The sequence below is a fragment of the Schistosoma mansoni genome, chromosome W (assembly GCF_000237925.1).
Source record: "Schistosoma mansoni strain Puerto Rico chromosome W, complete genome".
Taxonomy (NCBI): Eukaryota; Metazoa; Platyhelminthes; class Trematoda; order Strigeidida; family Schistosomatidae; genus Schistosoma; species Schistosoma mansoni.
Window position 1 is genome coordinate 58215162 of NC_031502.1, and position 26289 is coordinate 58241450.

Here is a 26289-nt window from a genome sequence, read left to right on the forward strand (position 1 = left end):
GGTTTATAGAACAAAATAACAAAACCAACGTCGTTTTAAGACCATTAAGATCAAAAACTTCTTAGCTCAAAAAAAGTCTGATTCCAGTAGATCAACTTTCATACTTTTTATTAAAAGAGAAATCGGTCGTTATATGATCCATCGGGAAAGAAACTCAGTTAAACTTTTGTTGTTGAGACATACATGTTCACAAGTAATCAAGAACAAAACATAAATACAGCAGTACTAACCGCATATGCATAGGGGACTTCACTTGGAATTAAAAAAGAGCATTTACACAAACTTGTATGTATTAATCACTAAAGTCAACGAACGATCCACCTCAAAGAAATTGGAGAATAACATCTGAGCATTACGCTTTCTTTTAAAATAAGATGAAATACAAGTCAGTTATGAAGAAGCATTAACCATAATAGTCGAATGAGTCAATAAAACTGCCAAAATATAGAGACTAAGCAAATGAAGAAAGATTGAAATTTCGAGTATAATCATATTCAATTGTAGGTATAACAGCCTGGACAAATTTTAGAAATATCATAAGATATTGATGAACAGCTAATTCAGCTCCACCGTCAGCCACAGCTTCAATTAACTTTCGCATTACATCGGCCTGTCGACATGGATGGATAGATGGCATCATGTGGCCGGACAAGTGTGGATGTGATTCAGTTGTAACAGTCTTCCTCGCGTGATCCTGACTGAAGTCCTCATACATTTCAGCTTCTGTCAACGGCTGATGATGTTCGTCATAACCATACAACCATAAACGCGGAGTTTGATAATATTTATCATAGGTGATATACAAATCATAAGTTCTTAATTGCAGAATCCCGCTATTTTCACAATTTGCCTTCTGGTCTACTCCAAAATGTAATGTTTGGTTTGTGCTTGATGTCTTGAGTACTTTTGTCCGGGCACTAACAGCTGCTGGATCGCATTCATCCAACATACCACTCTGCAAGAAAGCCTCCATATCCTCATCTTCTTCATCACAATCGGAAGCTGTGTTACTTTGCTGATGATTCAATACATTATCCGATTTCAAAACAGTCATTTCATTTGCATTTTCAATCTCAGGATTGTCATTTTTAGTCGCATAATGATGTGTGTCTACCCAACCACCATCACCATCCTCTTCTTCTAACACTTCCTCAAACTCTTCGTTATGATCTGCCATCTGTTTCACTCTTTTGTAGCAAGGTACACTACGAGTAATCAGATACTGTTTTTCTTTGGGAAGATAAGAACGAGCACCTTTATCGCCAGTTGCCCATTGCCAAGTCGGGCAATGATAAACTAAAAAGTCCCCTGCTGCTACAAACTCTTCAGGCGTGATGACTCCTGTTTCCCGGAATTTTGACTCTTTTAGTATAGGTGTTACATACTCGGCAAGTCCAAGAGCAGTACGTGTAACAACTTGTCTAACCGAATCCATAATCGAAAGCTTGAAGGTCCCACGAACTCTGTTTAGTTCACTAGATAAACTTGTGAACACCAATAGCAGACTAAATACACGACTAGATAAGGATTTCCAGATTTGAAGACGACTGACCGTATGTATGATGTTCGTTATTGAGTAGTTGATATATATTTGGTTAGTAACTTGAGGTGGCTTTTTGGATAGATGTAACCAGTCTACAAAGTAGAAAAGAAAACAAAACTGACCTGAGCTCAAGCCTAACCAAGGCCAACGGGATAACTTACATTTAGGACTAAAACTGGCGCTACACCAAATGGAAGGAATCAGGTGTCTAATATAGGATTTCAATCCTCAATTATTGTTTACGACTTTCAATAGTTTTAGTTGGTCATGACTGAAGCAATCAAAGCTTTCATAGGATTAATTGTTTATTTTTAATAAGGCTCTACGAAACTCGCGCGCTATTTAAAAAGGACTGTGGTATCTTTCCTCGTTGAGTAAATTCTATTGTTTCGATCGTTATTAACGTATCAAGACTACTGTTTATACTTTGATTGAATTTCTTTCAGTTAAAGTATTCGACTAGAGTATGATTTTTGGTATCCTAAATAGTTTTATCGTCGGTACTCCAGAGTACCTTGTTTTTCTATTGTATCTGTTAGTACTTTGGTCCTAAATATTTATAGTTTTTTCTACTTTTAGTCAAAACTCACTTTCTCATCCTAAAATGACTGGAAGATGCGACAAAAGCATTTGCCACTGCCCAGGATGTCGATATCCCGTTGACAGCGGCATGCAGTGCGATGAGTTCAAAGGTTGGTACCACGAAGTTTGCACGAATCTAACGCCTGCAGCATTTAAGCGGTTCAGTTAAAATGGATGCAGGAAGGACATCCTCCTAAGAGGTCTGTCACAACCAGAAACTCGAGAAAAAAAGTCTCTTCTGTCCCTCGTATCAAAAATGGTACCCAGAAGGGAACTTCCGGAACCCAAAATCGCAAGGCTCGATCGGTTTCCAGCGTGAAAGATGACCCAACCTCCCAAGTCGTCCTGAACCTTCCGGAATTCCACAGTACGCCTGACGCGACTGTGGTTACTACTCCAAAGAACGTTGGCGATTGGGTACGGGTCGTAAGGAAAAAACGGCAAAATGACGTAAAAGGGAATCCTACCCCCACCAAAAGGGACGAAAAGCCGAGGTCTGATCACAGCGACAGATCAGTCATTTTCCATAGAATCAAGGAGAGTGACAGCTCAGAACCGAAAGCTCATTTTGAGCATGACATTGTGTTGATAAAACAACTACTCAACCAAGTTATGCCCCAAAACATCTCCGGAGTCACCTTGCTAAAGGTGTATAGACTAGGAAACCTGGCGCATCTGAAGCCAAATCAGTCTAGACTGCTCAAAGTCGTTTTCAAATCCCCAAACGAACGCGACTTAATCTTAGAAAACGGACACAAATTAAAGGGTTCAGGAGTTTTTCTCCGTAAGGACTTACCGTTGGCGGACCGTGTAAAAAGACGGGAAGCCGAAAAAGAACTACAGCTCAGATTAGACGCTGGCAAAAAAGACCTGAAAATTGTAAATTTTCGGGTTGTGAGGCTTCGACAGAGGATGATGCCGAAGCCACTCTGGGTGAAGCCACCTAAATAGGCTTCGGATCTGTTATACCAATGCCCGGAGCTTACTCAATAAGCTACCGGAACTAGGTGTACAGACTGACTCAACTAGGCCAGACATAATCGCAGTCACAGAAACATGGCTGACGCCGTCTATAGATAGTAGGGAACTTGATTTCGAGGGTTTTACATTAGTAAGGGCCGACAGAATACAAACGCCTAAAGGAGGGGGAGTAGCTCTATTCATTAGGAATGCTATTCCATTCACCATTATCGATAGTGTATCCCATGAGAGTGGGACGTATGAATTAGTTAGCTGCCGCCTGAAATGTAGGGGACAAGAGTTGCTGCTTAGTTTGATCTATCGCAGTCCAAGCTGTGAGGTAAACGAGGTCCTGCTAAGCAGTCTCAACACTTTATCACGAAGTGATCGATGTCTGATCCTAGGGGACTTTAATGCACCCATGGTGGACTGGGGAAATTTGCGGACTGAATCGTCAGCAAATTCCTTCGAACAGGAACTAGTTGATGCGGTAATCACATGTGCCCTAGTGCAACACGTGAAGGAAGCAACTAGGTACGACCCGGGTTCTGCATCATCCTTACTAGATCTTATATTGACTTATTATGAGGATGACGTTGCAAACCTGGATTACATGCCACCCCTAGGCAAATGTGATCATGCAGTTTTAAGCTTTGACTTCCATATAACTGTCGATCACGAGTACGCTTCAGCTCAATCCAGACCTAAGGTCTGGAAAGCAAACATACCAGACATCATGAAATCAGCATCATCAGTAGATTGGAAGATAAACCACGAGTCAGTAATCGAAACGGCTTGGGACGTATTCCGGAATTTATACTTAAAAGTTACCGCCCCCCACAGCCCTTGGACTACACCTAAGGGGCTGAGAAACTACCCACCGTGGTTCAGTAGGGAGGTTCTCATCCTTCTCCGTAAAAGAAGGAAAATGTGGGATATATTTGGGTTGCTGGGCACTGACGAGGCAAAATCTCAGTTTCGAAAGGCTCGAAATACCTGTGCCTCGACCCTCTGTAAGGCCAGAAAGCTGTACGAAGAGAAAATCGTTAGGGAATCCATAGAATGCCCTAAACGCTTGTATTCGTATATAAACCAAAGGACAAAAGGAAGAAGAAATGCTCCTTCACTATGGCAGACAGTACTGCCTCATCACTAGTGGAGGACGACTTTGGCAGAGCTCAAGTATTCTCTAAATACTTTAGCAATGTATACACCATAGAAACACCCTTCTCACCAGTCCATGAAAATCCCCCCACAGTAGCACTGGACAGCGTGACCATTAAAGAACTCGATGTCTTTGGTCTGCCAGTTAAGCTTGACATAGGTAAATCCACTGGACCCGATGAACTGCATCCTAGGTTACTGAAGGAATTAGCTGACTTTGTTGCGAACCCTTTAAGTGTATGTTTTAATCCATCCGTAACCCAGGGTCGTCTACCAAAAGACTGGAAGAACGCCATAGTAAATCCAGTCTTCAAAACAGGTACAAAACATAAGCCTGAGAATTACCGACCAATTAGCCTAACTAGTGTGGTTGTTAAAATCTTAGAAAAGATTATTCGGAAGGGGCTGTTAAAGTATCTCGATGAAAACCGGATCCTCTCCAAAAAGCAGCATGGCTTTAGAACAGGTTACTCTTGTCTCACAAACTTATTAGTCGCTCGTGAAAGCTGATGCGCTCTTAAGGACCAAAAGTTACATATAGACGTGGCTTACATCGATTTCAGCAAACCTTTCTACAAAGTTCCGCATAACCGGCTGTTATATAAGCTAAGGAATGTCGGGATTGAAGGCAATCTATTGATGTGGATAAAAGACTTCCTAGTTGGGTTTCAACAAAGAGTAAGGGTGAACTCCAAGTTGTCTAGCTGGGAAACTGTGCTTAGTGGAGTCCCCCAGGGTACAGTTATGGGGCCAGTGTTATTCCTCCTGTACGTAAATAACCTCCCTCGTCTACTATCGTCATCGGTCTTACTCTATGCTGACGATGTCAAGATATGGAGAGCGATACAAAGCAAGGACGATAGCTTAGAACTTCAAAATGACCTGGAGAGATTATCTGAATGGTCCCAAACCTGGCAATTGCCGATAAACACTTCCAAGTGTATTGTGATGCATATTGGCCACCAGGGTACAGATACATACACGATGAATAACACTGAGTTACCTATTGTCCAGGCACACAATGACTTAGGCGTCATCGTTAGCCAAGACTTAAAGACTACTGCACACTGCCGTGCAATAGCCGCCAAAGGTTTTAGGACTTTATGGTCCATACGCAGGGCTTTTAGGCATCTCGACGCTAAAACGTTCCTGACTTTGTATACAGTGTTCGTACGTTCTAAACTTGAGTACTGCATACAAGCAGCTAGCCCCTGCCTAAAAAAAGACAGTGAACTCTTGGAAAGGGTTCAGAGAACAGCAAATAGGCTGATTCCCGGAATAGCGAAGCTCCCGTATGGTACTAGACTGACCAAGCTAAACCTATTCCCGCTGTCATATCGAAGAATCAGAGGCGACTTGATTACAGTTTTAAAATTGCTTAATGACAAATTTGCACCTGATATGCCCTCATTTTTCTTGTCTTCCAAAACAGAAAATCTACGAGGACACTCCAAAAAAGTTCACAAGCCCAGAACGAATTACTTGTCAGCTGACTACCGACTTTCCCATCGAATAATCAACGAGTGGAATTCCTTACCTCAGCAAGTGGTTGAGGCTCCATCCGTCGACTCCTTCAAAAGAAAGTTGGATCAGCTGAGAGACCATCATTGCCAGGACTAACACAGGCCATCAAGCCTCCTGTCCTTTCCAAACTGAAACTGAAACTGAATGAAAAGAGTAACACCATTTATCACAGTCATCTATTCATAGCTCAGTTATTTTCCATTGTAGCGGTATATAAATCCCAAAAATAAATAGCTCTGTAAGTGTTCAAAATAGGATGCTGACGACATTGGTTTCAACAGACTCACCTAGCTGAAGGTGCTCGGTCATGCATCCGCACTAGATCACGAGTGGGAACGCCGTGCTCAGCTTTTCCCGCGATCACTAGCCAGTTTAAATCAGTCACTTCTCAATATATTGATAAGTTATCAGATCTATCTTCGAACCTCCTCGCTCCTGTCTTTTGATTTCACTGGGTGGGCACGATTCATAATAGAAGGTGTTGCTGGTAAAGTGTTGTCAAACTATAATTCCTGTAGCATCTTCACCATAAACTTAAGAAGACAAGATCAGGGAGTTATTCTCAGCCATTTGACTGTCTCATTGCATTTATTATGCAATCCCTTATGGTATGACCAGCCGTCTGTAGGGTTGAGGAGACGCCATTAGTTTCAGGCAGAGCGCTTAGTACTGATGCGTTTGCAGGTACTGGATTTTATATGGAGAGACGATACGATGAGTGTGGTGTGTGCCCGGCAAGTAGAGTTTTTCAGGCTATGGAGTGAAAAAAAGTGCTTGGACTCCATTCACATGTGCCTTCAAGGATATGCGGGGGAAAATTCGTGCGTTCCCTTTCCCATGATTATTCTCTTCTTCCTTCCACTCACATTTTGCTTTTCCTTATTTATTTGCAATTATTGTTATTACCGTATCACTCAAAGTTTACAGGGCCTGGTCAACTCCTAAATTTCGTCAGGGTCCTGACTACTGTTCACTTTTGCTTTAATTAACCCCTTTTTGGTGGTAGCCATATTGAAAATCTTGTCCTTAATTGATTGTAATGGAATTACTGCTTGTTTCTGTCGTTAGTACAACCATATGTTTCACTGATGAAACTGATAACATGCAGCTGTCAGGCGATCGGAGATGCTGATCGTAAGATAAGTGCGTTTGAGATCTGATCCCGAATTTACCTAGGAGCTTTAAAGGGGTCCTACGAATGTGCCTAAGCCTTCAACATAAGTACACCAGTATCGGTGTTTACTACCATCTAGAATTGGTAGTTAATCTGGTTAGATATATTGAAGTTTTGTTGGATACTCTCAATTATGATACCTTGAACTTACATATTATTGTGGACAGACCTTCCATTTCAAATAATCAACAGTTATGGGGCATATTGGGACGTAACGTTGCCCCAAGGTTTAGTGTTGTTCATTATAGGTGTTTATGGAGGGGATACTAAGTTGGCTGGATCTAACAAAATACATCTCCTTGGAGGAAGGATGGCGTTTCCAAATGATGAATATGCATCACGAACTGATGACATCTTTTATCAGCAGATTCAAACAACTCACCGTCAGGGCCATTCTAATTTTCAGACACTTGGAATCAACACTATTTGGAGATTCTTTTTAGATTCACGGTATACTTAGGTGAGATGAAGAAACTTATCAATCTACAGATTGATTTCTCTCTCAAAAGACTTGGGAACATGAACCAATCTGCGATTATGGACATAAGTAGGTTATTCTCAAGTTGTGTTCAAACTTTCAGTTTAAATGTCGTTCACTAAACTTTGTCACAGTATGCAAAGAGACAGAAAGTCGACCGTTCCTTCTCTATCTGGGCTCTATCATCCTCAAACATTCTTTGCCGCTACCGTTGTATTTAAATTCCAAGCGTTTAGCATTGGTTGCATAATTTTTGTGCATCGCCGATCACAAAGTAGCGCAACCGGTTTTGTTAGGAGTGATTTAATAAACATTTTTGCGGAATATAAGTAGTGTTATGGACCAGAAAATAAGTTATCACGTATATTCACTGAAGCATCTTTCTGATGACGTTCGCTCACATGGAGCTCGAGATTTCTTATTCTCATCTCCATTTAGGTCTGGTATGAAACAAATTAGTAAATCGGAGCATAGTGCCTAGGCTGCAGCAAAGCAAATGGCCCGAGGCTATGCGGAAAAGATCTCTTCCTGTGGTAGGCTTGGAACTATCATTCTGACAACCACTGTACAGACCTCCGTAAGGTTTGACTATAAGGAACAAATAGTGACCCTGGAACACTAGATCAATTTAATTCGGACCTGGTAATGTAATACCATTACACGGTAAATCTAGGATAGTTACTGATATGGGGGAAAAGGGGTTGACTAAGGTTAGGGCATCCACCAACCCACGTCATCATTTCACAGAACCACTCTCTTCTAGTAACTCCGCCTGTAGCTCCTCTGGGGGTTACTGCCGGTCCCAAGCCCGGGTAAAGCAGGAGGGTTGGGCATGGGGTTGGCGACCCCATCCCGTAGAAAATCAACTCGCTAAAAAAACGCTAACCAGAAAAAATCATTCAAACCATTCGAACTCTGCCCTGGGAGTAGAAGGAATAATTATGACGTCTCATGATGAAAGCCGAGTTCCTTCGGAAGTCATGAGGCCGATGCACCTCCTTACAACCAGAGCGACAATTTTTATAGGTACATGGAATGTCCGAACAATGTGGGAGACCGGAAGAGTCTTCCAAATTGCTGCACTCTCTTCCAGTGACAAGGTTATTTATGTTCTCGGTAGTTACTCATGAGCATATGGGTTTCAATTAACGATGTATACTATAAGTCTATTCCTGTTAACTGGTCAGTACAGTAATTTTATTGAATAATAATAAATGCGTTCGACACAGTTGGATAAAAGACTTCCTAGTTGGGCGTCAACAAAGAGTAAGGGTGAACTCCAAGTTGTCTAGCTGGGAAACTGTGCTTAGTGGAGTCCCCCAGGGTACAGTTATGGGGCCAGTGTTATTCCTCCTGTACGTAAATGACCTCCCTCGTCTACTATCGTCATCGGTCTTACTCTATGCTGACGATGTCAAGATATGGAGAGTGATACAAAGCAAGGACGATAGCTTAGAACTTCAAAATGACCTGGAGAGATTATCTGAATGGTCCCAAACCTGGCAATTGCCGATAAACACTTCCAAGTGTATTGTGATGCATATTGGCCACCAGGGTACAGATACATACACGATGAATAACACTGAGTTACCTATTGTCCAGGCACACAATGACTTAGGCGTCATCGTTAGCCAAGACTTAAAGACTACTGCACACTGCCGTGCAATAGCCGCCAAAGGTTTTAGGACTTTATGGTCCATACGCAGGGCTTTTAGGCATCTCGACGCTAAAACGTTCCTGACTTTGTATACAGTGTTCGTACGTTCTAAACTTGAGTACTGCATACAAGCAGCTAGCCCCTGCCTAAAAAAAGACAGTGAACTCTTGGAAAGGGTTCAGAGAACAGCAAATAGGCTGATTCCCGGAATAGCGAAGCTCCCGTATGGTACTAGACTGACCAAGCTAAACCTATTCCCGCTGTCATATCGAAGAATCAGAGGCGACTTGATTACAGTTTTAAAATTGCTTAATGACAAATTTGCACCTGATATGCCCTCATTTTTCTTGTCTTCCAAAACAGAAAATCTACGAGGACACTCCAAAAAAGTTCACAAGCCCAGAACGAATTACTTGTCAGCTGACTACCGACTTTCCCATCGAATAATCAACGAGTGGAATTCCTTACCTCAGCAAGTGGTTGAGGCTCCATCCGTCGACTCCTTCAAAAGAAAGTTGGATCAGCTGAGAGACCATCATTGCCAGGACTAACACAGGCCATCAAGCCTCCTGTCCTTTCCAAACTGAAGCTGAAACTGATTAGACTGTTCGTCGACGTCATTCACAGGAGACTCAGTAATAAGTGTGGAGTCTAGTGATCACTCTTCAGGAACATGGATGGATTCAGTAAGATTCAGTAATTCATTAAGACCAAAGCTATACTTCCCAGTCTGTACTCATAAAATTTCAATATATGAAGGTCCAAAACTGAAGAACTACAAGCTCGGTTATTATGTAGTACAAATTTTCAACTGTTGAGGCTACGAGATTCTGGCAAAAATAGCTTTAAAACATTATTGAACATATGGGAAATAGCCAAATAACACAAGTGGGATGCTACCGGATTGCATCAGTTTGTTATAATAAATAAAAGTCAATTTACTTCCTTGGACAAACGAATAGCGGCAATATAAATGCACATTGGAATTACGAGCCGTTGCTTTTCAAATCAATTAATAACCCATGATTCTATTCAAATCATGTTTCAAAATACACTGAAAGGGTTTGCTCAAGAGCCTTTGAAGTTCAGTTAAACGACATCTTTGTGAACGCCAATAAATAAATTGTAGAAATAATTTATTTTGAATAACATTTTTAATATCACGAGTTATGATTAAAAAGCTGAAAAACATTGCGATTAAACTTGGAATTAGGCGTCCTCCTCAGCCTGTACAACGATTCATACCTGTGGGCGCAGTCTCAAAAGAGATTTTTCCAGTTGAAGGATATCCCTTGAGGAAACTTTATGGTAGGAATAAAGTCACAACCACAAAATACACATGGTATGGTTTCTTTTTTCAAAATCTTGGGGAACAAGCCCAGAGAATCGCGAACTTCTATTTTATCAGTCTTGCTATCATCCAGTTGTTCACAGATTCTCCCGTATCTCCAACTACATCGATAATTCCATTATTTTTTGTGCTATCAGTGACTATGATCAAACAAGGCTACGAAGACTTTCTGCGACTTAAGGCAGATAGAGAGATAAATCATATTCCTATCGAGATAGTTACTGAGAATGGTCATCTAACGACAGTAAAATCTATGGAACTTGAAGTTGGAAACATAATCTTATGCAGGAATAACTCCTCATTTCCTTGTGATATGATCTTGCTAAGTTCAAGCGAACCCAGTGGAGAATGTTTCGTTACAACTGCAAGTTTAGATGGCGAGACAAACTTGAAAAAATTTGAGGTGGCTGGTCATACAAATAAATTTGATACACCAGAGTCGCTTGCTTCTGAACTAAAAGGTTACATAATTTGTCAACAACCGGTAGAAGATCTATATACCTTTAGTGGCCGTATTTGCCTGAAGAACTCAATTGAAGATACGGCCACTAAAGATTATCCACTTGGACCTAAAAATCTACTACTGAGAGGAGCATGTCTTCGAAATACTGATTATGTATATGGTTGTGCTGTCTACACGGGCCGTGATACAAAATTGGCCCTAAATTCAAAGGGAAAAACTACGAAATTTTCACAAGTTGAAGGAAGACTCAACTTTTACCTCTTCTTCATTTTGGCATTTCTAGCTTTTAGTGTGATCGTCTCCATTATTCTGAGTTCAGTTCTAGGCCATCCGAACGCCTGGTACCTCCCACCAGAAAGGAGGAATGCTTGGAACGTTTTTCAAGAACTTTTAGGATTCGTTGTTTTATACAATTATATAATCCCGATTTCCTTGTATGTTACAATAGAAATGCAAAAATTTATTGGTTCCTTATTTTTTGAATGGGATTTAAACTTATATGACAAGAGGATAAATGAAAGAGCTAAAGCTAACACTTCAGATCTAATTGAAGAAATGGGTCAGGTAAGCGAAGGTTTTCACCAAATAACAATGCTGATTTTATGCTAATTGAGGAATGTTTTTTTTTTTTCATCAAACTTCTTATATTATAAACTGAAATCAATTAGAAGGATAGTAAACACACTGCTGTGCTACGATCAAATGAAGTTCCTTATGGAGAATGTTTAATCCAACACCAGACTATTAAGCAGATACCTAGTTCGAATTATATTGTCCTTAAAATTGCTTTTACAAACTATGGTTAGGAATTAGGAGTTACAGGGTGGTTAACTGTTTTACCTGCTTCAAAGCAAATATTTGGTATAAATCTGGTTTATAAAGTGACCAGATAGTTGAAGAGTAACAATTATATCCAGCAGGATATTAATACCTTATTTTCAGTTGAAAATGGCCCTTCATAAAAAATGAACTGATCACCCAAAAATAAATGCTTTCATTTGGCAAAATCTAGATAGCTTACTTGTGTATGCTATTTTGACAATACCTGATAAGTTCGAAGAATGTGATCATATGTCTCGAAATAATGGGAAGATTTAATTGGTTTCTATTGAATTTGTTAATTTGTTTTGAGTTTCAAACTTATCTCAACGTCAATGGTTTTGCGTGTTTTTGTTTAATATAAATAATAAAAAATCTTCCCAAAAATGAACAAGTTAGTGTACTTTAGTGCTACTGAGTAAGACGTTTCCTACCTATAGTGACTGAATATTAATCATGAGTCCACGTGTTATGGTCTTTTTCCAAGTATTCAAACAATGGGTACATAAATCGTACTGTATTTTCGACATACTCCAAAGAGAGAAAAATAATTATTTTGTACTATCAGTTTGTTTTCAATTTCAATATTAGGGCAAAAAGCATATAAAACTTGTTATTTTCAAGTATAGTTGAAGTTACATCACTATACTTGTCCATTTTCAACAATTTTATGAATTATATACTGCTAAGATCAGATTATTCGAAATGTATTGCGCTAATATATCACGTAGGTTTGGAAATCTTCGTCTTCTTATTGAACTATCCAAACTTATCAAAAGGACTAATTGCTTCAAGATTTAATGTCACAACGCGCAAATACTATAACTTAAACTACTGATAGCAATTAGAACATATTAAGGCTTTCTCTACTTCTTTTCATAATGTTTTGCTTATTTTTTTAATCTGTGATACAAAAACATCTTTGGGTGAATTCGCTGCTTTTTCAAAGTAGGTAATATACTTGTCGTTTCTGTAAAATACTATAAAATCAAATTAGTACGAGCAAAAATATATCTTCACCATTAATTTAAGACGATAATTTCTAAAAATTAGGCCATTTAGTGAGGAATTGTGCAGAAAGTTTGGAAAGACATAATCCTTAGTTTTTTCATGTATATTGTTTACGACCAAATCGTTTCTGTAGCCGTTAAGGTCAACCTTAACTTATATTCTCAACATGAATCACTGGTATATTCAGAACACTAAAAGTTCGTGGGCTAGACACATTAACTACCAGTCAGTATTTTTTGGAATCTTGTGGAAAATATGCAAAACTGCGCTTATGAAACTTGAATAATACTGACTCAATATCTGATTGCTCATTCATATACAGTGTTACGTTTTACCGACATATGTTATTTTCTCATCGTTAAACTGTTTGAAATACATATAACATTATTCATATCCCTATGATTGTCCATGTAGTAAGCTTTGAGTTAAGTTTTATTCAGAAATTTTATCAAGTCCGTTTATTCACTTAGTTATAACTGAAAAAAAATTAACATCTTAAATATTGTTGTAAGCTTGTATATGTCACACATAAAATCCGGTCATAATACACTTCTCAGCATATTGAGTTGTTCTGCTAAAGACTTTGGTACGTTTATCCGTCAGATACTCGTTACGTTGGAAACGAGAGATTAATCTTAAAATGGGATGACTTAATTGTAGTTTCTGTCTATATATATATATATATCTTTTTCAGGCTTATAGTCCATATCTTGGTATATAATGTTCAAAATGTTCATCATTACTTTTCTAAAATGAATACAACAATACTGTACAAAGAAAATTATCAAATATATAACTAAATTCATGTCAAAAAGGCATCAAAAACTTAAGGAATAAACAGAGAGTTAAGCTAAGAAACGTTTCCTTTCGATGGTATCATTTACGAAAGCTGAACATTCTATTTGTAATGATTCAATAAATATCGGAGCCTGTAGTGTTACAGGAAAATAAACATCACAAAAAATTGGGAATCCCAAGCATCAGACGGCTGCTGTGTAATAATCTAGGGCTTAGTGAAACTCATGAAGCTTGAAATTATTTCATTGGTCTAAAACGCAAGAGATAGTTGTTTACTTAACAAGTATAGAGAAGAAATGAAAAATGTAAAGGCGATAGTAGCAGTTAAATGATAATTACCAGAAATACGGCAGTAGAATAATTACAATGGGTTACAAATTAAAGAAACGAGAAATAATACTTAAAAAACATACTGAAGGTAGTTCTAGTGTAGTGGACGCTACTCAAAAATTGCAAGTAGTATGCAGTGGAATGTGGCGTCGAAGTTATAACAATTTTCTGGCAGAGTGAAGAAGTTCAGTACATAAAAAGCACAGCCTTAGCAGAACACTTGAAGGTGAGATGACAAGACGTTTCAGATGGCAGAACACACCGAAATATGTAAACGGACGATTGAATGATATATATAATGTACATAGTTTGTAACTCCAGCCTGTTGCCTACTTTTACATTACAACCACAGAAAGCTGAGAGATTGCATGTGTTGCTTTCATATGCAGAGTTCAGGCTTGAAATGATGGATTCCCCACGCCTCAGAAGTGCACAACCTTTTGTTATGACATTTTCTTTTGATGGAATTCGTTTGATCATGTAGATTGTTTTGAAGGGATATTCTGGTAGGGCAACGTACCCAGAGTTGATGAGATATTTCCGCACTGAAACGATACAAAATGTTTTTCTCAAGGATTTTGTCAGTCAATTTTTCAGAATTTTCACTTTAATGTCCCTCTTAAACTTAATTTTCATATAGAGTTTCTCTTTGAACTAAAGATGATCTTCCAGGTTGTAGTTTAGGCTTTAGATTTCTTTTAATGAACCCTCGCGGATAGCCATTTTTGATGAGTACTTGTTAGGGTTAGAACAGTTCGTTATCTATTGTGTCTTTGCATTATATTTGTTTAGCCGTAAAGAGTGAACTAGATTTTTCTTTCTGCTCAGTGTAACTCAACTTTGAAAATCCAAGTATTGGTCATTCTTTGTTGGTTTTCTGTAATATAGATCATTGCGATGAGCTTTTAAAGGATCATATAGTTTTGTATAAATAGTCAGTTAAATACTTTGATTAATAGAGAGTTTCATTACTAGACAAGGGTTTTTCTTTGTTTGCATTCTTCTTTTAGAGTTCTTTTTGTAGTTAATAATATTTTGTTTATCAGAAAGGGGTTTCAAGGAGATTTTAATAATTTTATATAGTTGATATCATGAGTCAGTTGAAGCTAGACCACCATAGAAAACCTGGAAGCCCTGCAGAGGAGTCCCACAAGAGAACGAAACGGCCGTCTAGTGCTTCCAGGTTTTCCATGATGGTCTAGCTTCAATTGAACTCATGATCTCAACTATATAATATTTTGTTTACTTACATTTAATAGAAAAAAATACCTCAACCTTAAGGTTAGGGACCAAACTGTTTAAAATTTGATTCATTCTTTTTATTTGATGTTCTATTCGTTTGGACGCTATCGATTTCACTTACAATACTCTATGCTGTTATCCAACTTCCGTTTCTTGATTAAGTACAAGAAAAGGATTAAGATTCAGTTGATAATAGCGTTTGACGACAATAAGGTTTCTGGGGGGGAATATGATCTGTAGTAAGACTTAGTTTCACATCTACCTTTCTTCTGAATAGATTTGAATTATATTACAGATTCATGTGATTGTCAAGTTAATTAGTAGGATAAATGATGGATTTAAATATATACTTTATCTTGATTTCGTGAAATAGGAACTTCTATAAAAAAGTAGGATTGTTACGTCCGTCTCCTTAATAATATACAGAAGAGTACCTGTTTTGATCTGGTTGAGCGATTTCCACCTAACAATAGAGCATGTTTAATGAAACTAATGTCAACCAGTTTTTCATGGAAAGAATGGTAGAGTGAACTAGATGGTTTATAAATTATTTGCTGAAGTAACTCAATGTACATTGTTGACTAAAGGTAAATAAATATCCACAAAACCCCTTCTGATTATAATCATATGCTCACTAGCGACTGACGTCAAAAGATGTTTCCTTGAGTTCTAGTGAGAGGCAGTGACCATTGGAGTTCAAACCACGTCTGTTGTGAGATAGAAACTCACTGAAGACAAATGGTGAACGGTTGCTCAACTTCGTGGATTGGTTGGAGTTAGACATAAACACTATTGGATGCCGGCCGGCTCAGTGGTCTATCGGTTGAGTGCTCTGGTGCGAGACTGGTAGGTCCTGGGTTCGAATCTCGCTTGCGAGACGAGGTCGTGGATTCGCACTGCCACTGAGGAATCCCACAATAGGACGAAACGGCCGTCCAGTGCTTTGAGGTTTTCCACGGTGGTCTAGCTCCACTGCTAGCCACTATCAATCTTTCCTTAGAATGGCTAATGCTGTTTTTCATTTTTAAGTTTTATCTATAAATAATGCTTGGCGTACCCTTCTATTAGATCTCATCCCACTTATTAATTTTCTTCTTTTATGTATATATGCCTTTATAGTTAGTCAAAATAAAAGACGCTTATATGTAGTTTTTTGTTTGAGATAAAAATGAAATAGTGATTCCTGATTTAAATTGATTAATTCTAAATGAATTGTCTTACGTTTCCATGATTTCGGAAAGTCACAAGTCCTCACAACATATCAAACAAGCATCAGGTTTGTCACATTAAAATATGATGACAATCCATTAATCCATCAGCTGTTTAACTAATTCATCTAAAGGACGATATTTTTCCAAATTGTAATGTAATTGTTAGTGTAACTTAATGATCACAACGTTTAGTTTAAATTGGAAATCAGTTCTCATATGAACCATATGTAAAACATCTCCTATGACCATCTAATTATTCTATCTCCAAGTGAAGATTTTATAAGGATCAACAATCTGTTTCATTAAAATCATATTAACATTAATTTACAAAGTAATGTGCTGACAATGATCAATAAAATTCCAGAGTTAATAAAAAACATGGGGATAATTCAAACACTATCATAAAAAATCATGCTCTTGGAACGAGTTAATGGCTATTTGAACGAAACATTGTTTTGGCATGATTTATTAATTTTTATTTAAACACATAAATATTGGTACAAAAAGCACCAGATACATATGCACCTCACAAATCTCATTTGATTTGTGTGAGGGCTGTGATACTGCCCGGGTTGCCAGACTGAAGCAGGTGGTTTTCTTAGGGGGCCACACCCGGAGCCTTTGACCTAAAGATCTGATCTACAAGGCAGTGCAGCATCGTAAGGAGATGCAGTTCCACGGTAGCCAGTGACCAACGATTGATTCATACGCCATTTGTTCCCTCAGGATACTGGAGTCCATGTGCACCATTGGTTTGGAATCAGGGTTTTCCAACTCCCCTGGGTGAACTTTCCGTGTCCATCAACCCGGTTAAAACGCCGGACATTCGCTTTTCGTCCTCTCAATTTCGTAAACAACAGTAATGTCACGAGAAGGCAGTGAGTAGGACTTCCCTGACAGAGGCTATATATTCGCGTGGCCATGTGAGAGCATTTCGAGAGGGAGAGCGGACTTTTCCCACTCTCGGCCGTACCAGGGCATTTGGGGGCATTTTGGCATAAAGCATAGTTATTTGATGCAACGTATATCCTATTCGATTATTAATGGGAACACCTACATGGAATTGTGGATTCATCCTGTATAAGATGAATATGAGTCTTGGATGATAATGAAAGCCACAAATGAAATATGTTAAACTTTTATTCATTATGGTTTCATTTTGTTCTAAAATTGACAGGTATCATTTGGATCACATGTAGGAATTCATTCACAATAAATCAATGTTTTTTTTTTCATTTTTATACAAAATAAAATTTAAATAATTTTTCTTGTTAAATTTTTCAAATATCCGATCAAATGAGATCTTAAGTGATATAGATTGCTCATTTTTGTACCTTATTTCCCCATGTAAAAATTGTAAATAAATCAGTAAAACAAAGAAAAAAGAGTAAAGAAGCTTGAACAAACATTGAGTTATGATTATCATGAATATTAAACAAGGGTTCTTTCGATTATTATTTGTTGACTACCAAACAAATATCCATGTGGATTGATTGGAGTTAGACATAAACACCACCGGATACCGGCTCAGTGGTCTATCGGTTAAGTGCTCTGGCACGAGACTGATAGGTCCTGGGTTCGAATCTCGAGAGTGCGGGATCGTGGATGAGCACTGCTGAGGAGTCCCATAATAGGACGAAACGGCCGTTCAGTGTTTCCAGGTTTTCCATGGTAGTCTAGCTTCAATTGACTCACACTTTCAACTATGAAAATATCCATGTAACAGAAAAACAGGAAAAGTAGAAGACAATTTTCCCTTTTATGCTTTTAACATGTGAGTATTGAGTTTGGAATAATCTCCACGTTGTCAAGATATCAAAGTGTAGCATAGACAGTAATTGCGGTTATGTTTTCGTTTATTTAGTCAGTCAGTTGTTCATATTTTAGAATAACTTCTGTTATGACTTTTATTATGCTGTAATATTTTTCCACCACGACTGACTGCGCTACTCTTGACACCTCCATAGCAGGATGGAGCGATTTTTTCGTCATAGAAAACTTAACATTTTTCATAAACGATAGAGAACGAAACACCCCATGCATCATGGATTACGGTATTGTAAATATTAATTCGCGCTCCATTTTGGTTGATTAAATTTTTTATTTATTTGAACAAATAAATATTGGTACAAAGGGGCACCGAATACATAGGCGCCACACAAGTCACTGGATTCGTACGTCCACTATGATAATGCCTGAATGCCCAAACTCAAGCAGGTGGTTTTCTTAGGGGGCCACACCCGGAGCCTTTGACCTAAAGATCTGATCTACAAGGCAGTGCAGCATCGTAAGGAGATGCAGTTCCACGGTAGCCAGTGACCAACGATTGATTCATACGCCATTTGTTCCCTCAGGATACTGGAGTCCATGTGCACCATTGGTTTGGAATCAGGGTTTTCCAACTCCCCTGGGTGAACTTTCCGTGTCCATCAACCCGGTTAAAACGCCGGACATTCGCTTTTCGTCTTCTCACTTTCGTAAACAACACCCCTGCCACGAGAAGGCAGCGAGTAAGACTTCCATGGCAGTGACTGTATACGCGTGGTCTTGTGAGAGCATTTCGAGAGGGAGAGCTGACCCTTCCCACTCTCGGCCGTACCAGGGCATTTGGGGGCGTTTTGATTGGTTGCCAGGTTCAGGCTCGAAAGTGAGAGTGCGAATGAAGTTTATCCCCAATCTGATTAATGCTGCCTAAACATTTGTGTTTGTAGGTAGAAAAATAAGCAACATCCCTAAAACAATGAATGATTACAGATAATCCGATATTATTTTGAGAGCATATATATATATATATATCACATTGTACTTACGTTGTTGTCTACAATAGGATTGAATGTCTCTCTGCACTTTTTTATTTGAATCTCTATGCATGCACAATTATGTGCATGTACATTTAATACATTTGCTACAATGTTTTTATGAATTTGAATAAATTGAGTTGTTAATTGCAACGAATCAATTCCATGAAGGTTTTTATAGTTTTATCATGAATCATGATAAATTATCATTAAAAACTAAAGATATTTAAAAACACTGAGATTATTCTAACCTTTCTGTGATAAGATGATTGTCAAATTTAGGCCTTATTGAAAGAATTGGAGTTAGACATAAACACCATCGAATGCCGGCCGGCTCAGTGGTCTAGCGGTTAAGGGCTCTGGCGCGAGACTGGTAGGTCCTGGGTTCGAATCTCGCTTGCGAGACGAGGTCGTGGATGCGCACTGCCACTGAGGAGTCCCACAATAGCACAAAACAGCCGTCCAGTGCTTCCAGGTTTTCCATGGTGGTCTAGCTTAAATTGACTCACGCTCGCAACTATGAAAATAATTTATAATTAGTCACATGATCTGTTCATCATAACATAAATCTTAAATGGTTTCTGATAGAGATCAGTACTTTTGTAGGGGGTGAAAACTAGATTTTCAAAATGTTAGAGTATGATAAATGCTTGTTCGGTCTCAGTCTCAATGCAACAAGCTATTAAAATACCTAGTTTGTATATTTATCATGGTAGGTCAAACTATCATAGAGTGGAAGGGATTGAGTGCGTTATCAACGAAATATACCTTGAACGAGAAGATCAAGAAATAAATATCTGGTCTAATTTATCCTAACTTATCAGATAACATCGTGTTTATATCCAACGGAATATGGAACCACTAACAAAAATGGGGCCCCTAAATAGATTGATTTCATAAGTCAAAGAATCCTAACATAACTTCATATTATTAATCTTAAAGCAGTTTACTATTAAATGACCAATTAGTATTTGACAGAGTAGGGAATAGAAACTCGATTAGGTTATAAATAATTTTCAACTATACGCAGACAATAGTTTCTGCCTTACATCTTTAAAAAAAATAATTTTTCAGCTATACAAGTTCCTATTCATTATTTCTGACTACTACTAGTTATTAATAGAGTTTTATTCTCTGAGCTGAATGGTTTAGTCGTGGGGCATTTTATCATTCTTCTGAACAATATTATTAACACAAACTTCAGGTAGATAAAAGCTCCACAACCAAATCATCCAGCTCAGTAACACAAAACTTCATCCAAATCATTTACTTGAACTACAAATCTTCTCTACTTTTGATGGAGTTTTATTCTCTCAGCTGGATAGTATGGTCGTAGAGCTTTCATCAATCTTCTAAACGATATCATCACCAATGGGAGATACAACCGAAACAAAGAAATAAACAATAACAAATTTAAGGTCAACCAACAACTAATCAACATCAAGGTGTACAGAACAAGCTATGAACTACATGTAGAGAAGTTCGAACACTTCACTTCTATTCGAAGTTTGTGCTGATGATGTCATTCAGAAGAATAATGAAAGCTCCACAACCAAATCATTCAGCTCAATAATACTAAGTCAACTATCAAAATCATTCACTTGAACTACAATTCTTTTTTTTTTTTATTCTGATCAAATATTGATATTATGATTATCATTCAAATATTAATCAATATTTCATGTGATTATTAATCAGTAAGATTTAAAAAAAAAGAAAAAAAAGAAGAGTTAAATTGTCATCTTTGATTTTATTGATTTATTTTTATTGATTAATTTTGATGATCAAATATGATAATCATTTTAAATGGATAAGGTGAAAACACGAATATGATTTTTTGTGTTTTTTTTTCTATTATTAAATATTATTAAGAAAATTAGATTTAGAAAATTTTATTATATTTAATGAAGGATTAAATATACCAAAAACAAAATAAGTACTTATTTATTGATTTGACATATGCTTACTTATCTGTTACCCTCAATGGAGTATAGGCCGACGATCAACATCCTCCCACTCACTCACTCTGTCATAGATCTTCCTTTCTAGTTCTATCCAATTGTTGTTCATTCACCTCATTTCTATCTCCATTTCTTAGTGTAATGTGTCCTTTGGTCTTCCTCTTCCCCTATGAACCTGACGATTCCATTTGAGTGCTGGTCTTGTGATGCAGTTGGGTGCTTTCTTGAATATATGTCCTATACACTTCCAGTACTTCTTCCAGATTTCTTCCTCTGTTGGAATCTGGTTTATTCTCTCCTACAGTAGATTGTTGCTGATAGTTTCTGGCATGATTTGACATTTATTTTAAGAATATTTAATAAATAAATTTGTCACTATTTTATCATTACTAGGAGGTAACAAAATTCTAATTGTATCATAGTCAAAAATGATTCAATAATGTGATTTGTTTTATTTAACATGAATTTCTAAAATTTAACTTTCAATAAAATTAAAGTTATGTTAAGTACTAGAAATTACATTAATTTATCTATAGAATCTCATTTGTACATTTATCACAGACAAATAGCAGAAAAATATTCATTATCGGAAGGGGTTTTGTGGAGATTTAGTATTTTCATAGTTGAAAGCGTGAGCCAATTGAAGCTAGACTACCATGGAAAACCTGGGATCTCGCGAGTGATGGATCGTGGATGCGCACTGCTGAGGAGTCCCATAATAGGACGAAACGACCGTCCAGTGCTTTCAGGTTTTCCATAGTGGTCTAGCTTCAATTGACTCACGCTTTCAACTATGAAAAACATATATTTGTTATTTTCATGGTTGAAATCATGAGTCAATTGAAGCTAGACCACTATGGAAAACCTGGAAGCACCAGACGGCCGTTTCGTCCTATTACGGGACTCCTTAGCAGTGCGCATCCACGATCCTGCACGCGCGAGATTCGAACCCAGGACCTACCAGTCTCGCGTCAGAGCACTTAACCGATAGACCACTGAGCCGGTCGGCATCCAACGGTGTTAATGCCTAACTTCAACCAATCCACGATGTTTGAACAACCGTTCACCAAATGTCTTCAGTGAGTCGATATCTCTACAACAGACCTAGTTGAACTCCACTTGTCACTACTTCCCACTAGAACTGAAGAAAACATCTTTTGACGTCAGTCGATAGTGAGCATATATATATATATGTTAAATAAGATATTTTAAGAAATTGATTTTATTGTTAGTAGAGGGTTGTGAAGACTATTGAATTTCTTTGAAATCATGTACCGATTATTGTGTTAGACTACCATCGAAAATTTGGAAGCACTGGACGGCAATTTAGACTTAGTATCCGACTCTTCAACTGCGTGTATCTACGATCTCGCATGAGGTAATCGAACCCATGACCTTCCATTTTACGCGCGAATGCACTTAACCTCTCTTAAATTGAATCATTCTGAAACCTTTATTTATCTAAATTTTCTGTGGCCACTTTATCTCTATGTTATACTTACTATTGGTATTATTAATACAAATATTTGTCAATTATTAGAAAAAAAGGGATATATGTGCCACCCAACCATATACATAGTATACGATGGAGGATTTGTTAAGTATGCCTAATATAGAAACCTTTAAGCATGTTGTTTTCATAAATAGCTTGACATTAACTTCATCATTTATAGATGCTCCGACTGGTATGTATTTGAATGTGTTTTTTTCTTCTGATGATGTATATTTACTATTTACTATATTTTCACACCTAATAAATCATTTCTATAGTGAATAAAGAAAAGGAGAAAAAAAATTTTTATTTTCAATTTTATTTGTTTTACTATATGTACTTCAGACAATTTAGTTCATTGAAGAAAAGAAAATCAATAAATGACTCAGATATAAAGATGATTTTATAATATTTCAATTATTATTGATACATTGTTATTATAGTTGAAAGCGTGAGTCAATTGAAGCTAAACCATTATGGAAAACCTGGAGTCACTGGATGGACGTTTCGTCCTATTATGGGACTCCTCAGCAGTGCGCATCCACGATCCTGCACCCATAAAAGGACGAGACGGCCGTCCAGTACTTCCAGGTTTTCCATGGTGGTTTAGCTTCAAGTGACTCACGTTTTCAACTATGAAAATATTAAATCTCCACAAAACCCCTTCTGATAATAACATTGTTATTAAACTATTATTTGATACTATTTATTAAAAATCAATAATAAAATCAGTAATCTAATATTAAGTCCTATCTTCAATTCATTGAATCAATCTATTTATAACCATTGAGTGTTATTAGTTACTCGTTTGGTTCCTTACACACATACACAGATACACAGTTATCAATTTTAAATGATAGATTAAAAGAAAGAATTAAGTTTAAAGTAGAATATATTTTAAAATACAAGATATGAATTAGGGATTGTTAAGTAAATAACATTCGTAAAATTTAATGAAATTAACAGGTAGGCAATGTATTACTTTACTTACTCACGTTTGTTACTCCCAATGGAGCATAGGCCGCCGAACAGCGTTCTCCAACTCACTCTGTCTTGAGCTTTTCTTTCTAGTTCTATCCAATTATTGTTCATTCTTCTCATGTCTATCTTCGTTTCTTGATGTAATGTGTTTTTGGTCTTCCTCTTATCCTTTGAACTTGAGGATTCGAAATGAGTGCTGGCTTTGTGATGCAGTTGGGTGTTTTCCTCAATGTGTGTCCTATCCGCTTCTAGCACTTCCTGATTTCTTCCTCCGCTGGATGGAATATGGCTTGTTCTCTCCCACAGTAGGTTGTTATTGATAGTGTCTGGCCGATAAATCACAATAATAAATATATTTTTTTGTGATATTCCAATGAATAGAAAAATTGTATTTCTGATGTTTTATAACTTAATATAAGCCACTTCTTTAAAGTAAATAAATAACTGAATTCGGCCATTTATTCACTCTGAGGAAGTGGTTTACATCGAGTGACGAAACGTCAGAAAAACAATTTTTCTACTCTTTAGAATATAACTAAAAAATATATTATAAGCAAAGATGGATGGTGGCTAGCAGTGGAATCCAGGACGTGCGTGTCGTCCTATTTGGGACTCGTCAGCTGGATGTACCCGCATCTCAGAGTTGATGTTCACTCTGGGACTCGAACCAAGTACCTTACGCTTCAAACGTCATTGCGTCCTGGATTCCACTGCTAGCCACTATCCATCTTTGCTTATAATGCTTGTGAAGTGAGGCTATATCGAGGCAATACGCACAGCATGCACATACACCAATATGAGACTGACCAGTTTCAGTCCTTCCTATACTATATCCTTATATACAACCTATCTTTTATATACTACCACCACTAAATTAACTATTGCTATGAATCCGGTGTTCATCTTGTTGTGCTAACGAGGTATGGCAACTTGGATCGATGCATAAATGTGCCTGGTCCTACGTTGTAGCTGACTGACTGATCAATGGGAAGATTTAAACAAACAATACTGAATTTAAAAATATATATTTATTACTATTATTAACTTTCTACCTAATGCTCAACTTATTGGAAACTATCAAATCTAATCTTGGCATTGATACCTATAATTAATAGATCGATTAAAATCGATAGTTTTCAAATTTCGAAATAATTCATTAAAACTTGAGAATTCTTTTATAATAATCACTTATACATATAATCTACTAAATGTCATAGAAAAGTACATTCGAAGTATTGTGTTTTCGATAAGATTTAACATACAAAATATGATGGCTTATAAAATTGGAAACTGTATATCCAGTATTATTTATAGTATTAAATGAAGTACTAAGAAATGACAGTATATACAACATTAAGGTTTACTTGTAGTAACAGATTCACGGAAAAAAAACGATTTTTCTTTTAATTTGAATTATTTTCGAAGATTAACTGAGTTTGAGAAAATGTACACTATTGGGTCTGAAAATATTCTAGTTTCATTGACACTTGAGATTTTTAAGTTCAATCTCATACAGGGCTATGTACGGACCATACTGAGGAGTTCTATATAAGGATGGAATAGTTATTCAGTGCTTTGACATTTAAAATTATTCTTCCAGCTAGTATACGTACTTCAAAGAAGATCAGCTTAATACGTTGAATTTTTTGTAAAGTAACACTTGTTTACCAAAGATCTCCAAAAATATTGATTATTGAATCACAAATTGCCTCTTATTTAGAAGCTTCAAAACAAGGTGGTATTTCCAATATCTTTAGATGTTGTTCTTAGAATTATCGCACTGTCATCAGACATACATATAATCAGACTACATATTTATATTATTCTTACTGATTAAATGCTAAAGAATATATTGTCGACTATATTCCCTATGAAGAAGTAAGTGCCATTTGAATATATGGGATATTAGAATTAATTAAAATGAAATCATTGAGATTACTCAAGTATAGTTTTCACATTTATTGTCATCCATTTACACGGAACCAATTTTTTTAAACTATTTGTTCAAATTGCTGGTTTACTCAATCAAAATATCCTTCTTTGTTCATCTTCACAATATATACATATGAATTAAAATTCACCTCATTGCAAAATCTAGTGGCTATTTGAACGTAGTAGTTAAGTAGATTATGCGATTTTATTTGAAGCAAATGGTATTAGGTTCGAATCTGAAATTAAATACCAACTCTTAGATCCAGCTACATCCAAATGACGAGTCCTAGATAGAAAGGAATGAGCGTCTTAGATTCCATTGCTAGTTACTATCTATCTCTGCTTAATATTACTAAAAGAGAGAGTGTTACTCTGGTTGTTAGAAGGTGCATCGGTCTCGTGACTTCCGAAAAATTTTGGCTTTCATCATGAGGCGTCATAATTATTCCTTCAACTCCCAGAGCAGAGTTTAAATGGTTTGAATTGTTTTTTCTGGTTAGCGTTTTTTCTAGCGAGCTAGTTTTTCTACGGAATGGGGTCGCTAACTCCATACCCAACCCTCCTCCTTTACCCAGGCTTGGGACCGGCAGTAACTCTAGAAGAGCTACAGGCGGAGTTTCTGCTTAATATGTAATTACTTTATTATGAAACAAAGATGGTTTTGTTTCAACATGTTATTGTCTCCGGTAGTTGTGTTTCACAACATATGACTTTTTTATTACACAATATATTGTTTGAAACCATTTGTATAGTTCTTCTTTTCTTTAACATGAGTTTATATTTATTGCTAAGCAACGAATGTTACTAAGTAAGAAAAA

The 26289-nt window shown here is 37.1% G+C and overlaps 2 protein-coding genes across 2 annotated transcripts in view; one reads left to right on the forward strand and one right to left on the reverse strand.

Annotated features, from left to right (window-relative positions):
* Positions 1-451: 451 nt before the first annotated feature.
* Smp_077400 (autophagocytosis protein aut1-related) lies at positions 452-1435 on the reverse strand (the record flags this gene model as incomplete). Its single annotated transcript, XM_018790310.1, has 1 exon — positions 452-1435. The coding sequence occupies one exon, from the start codon at positions 1433-1435 to the stop codon at positions 452-454; it is 984 nt and encodes a 327-aa protein (XP_018655666.1).
* Positions 1436-10251: 8816 nt separating this feature from the next.
* The window catches only part of Smp_163820 (phospholipid-transporting atpase), a gene marked incomplete at both ends in the record, with an annotated part of 82686 nt that continues 66648 nt past the window's right edge, over positions 10252-26289 (forward strand). Inside the window, one exon of the mRNA XM_018790311.1 lies at positions 10252-11460. Coding sequence (XP_018655667.1) covers positions 10252-11460 — 1209 coding nt within the window. The remainder of the gene's footprint in view (positions 11461-26289) is intronic.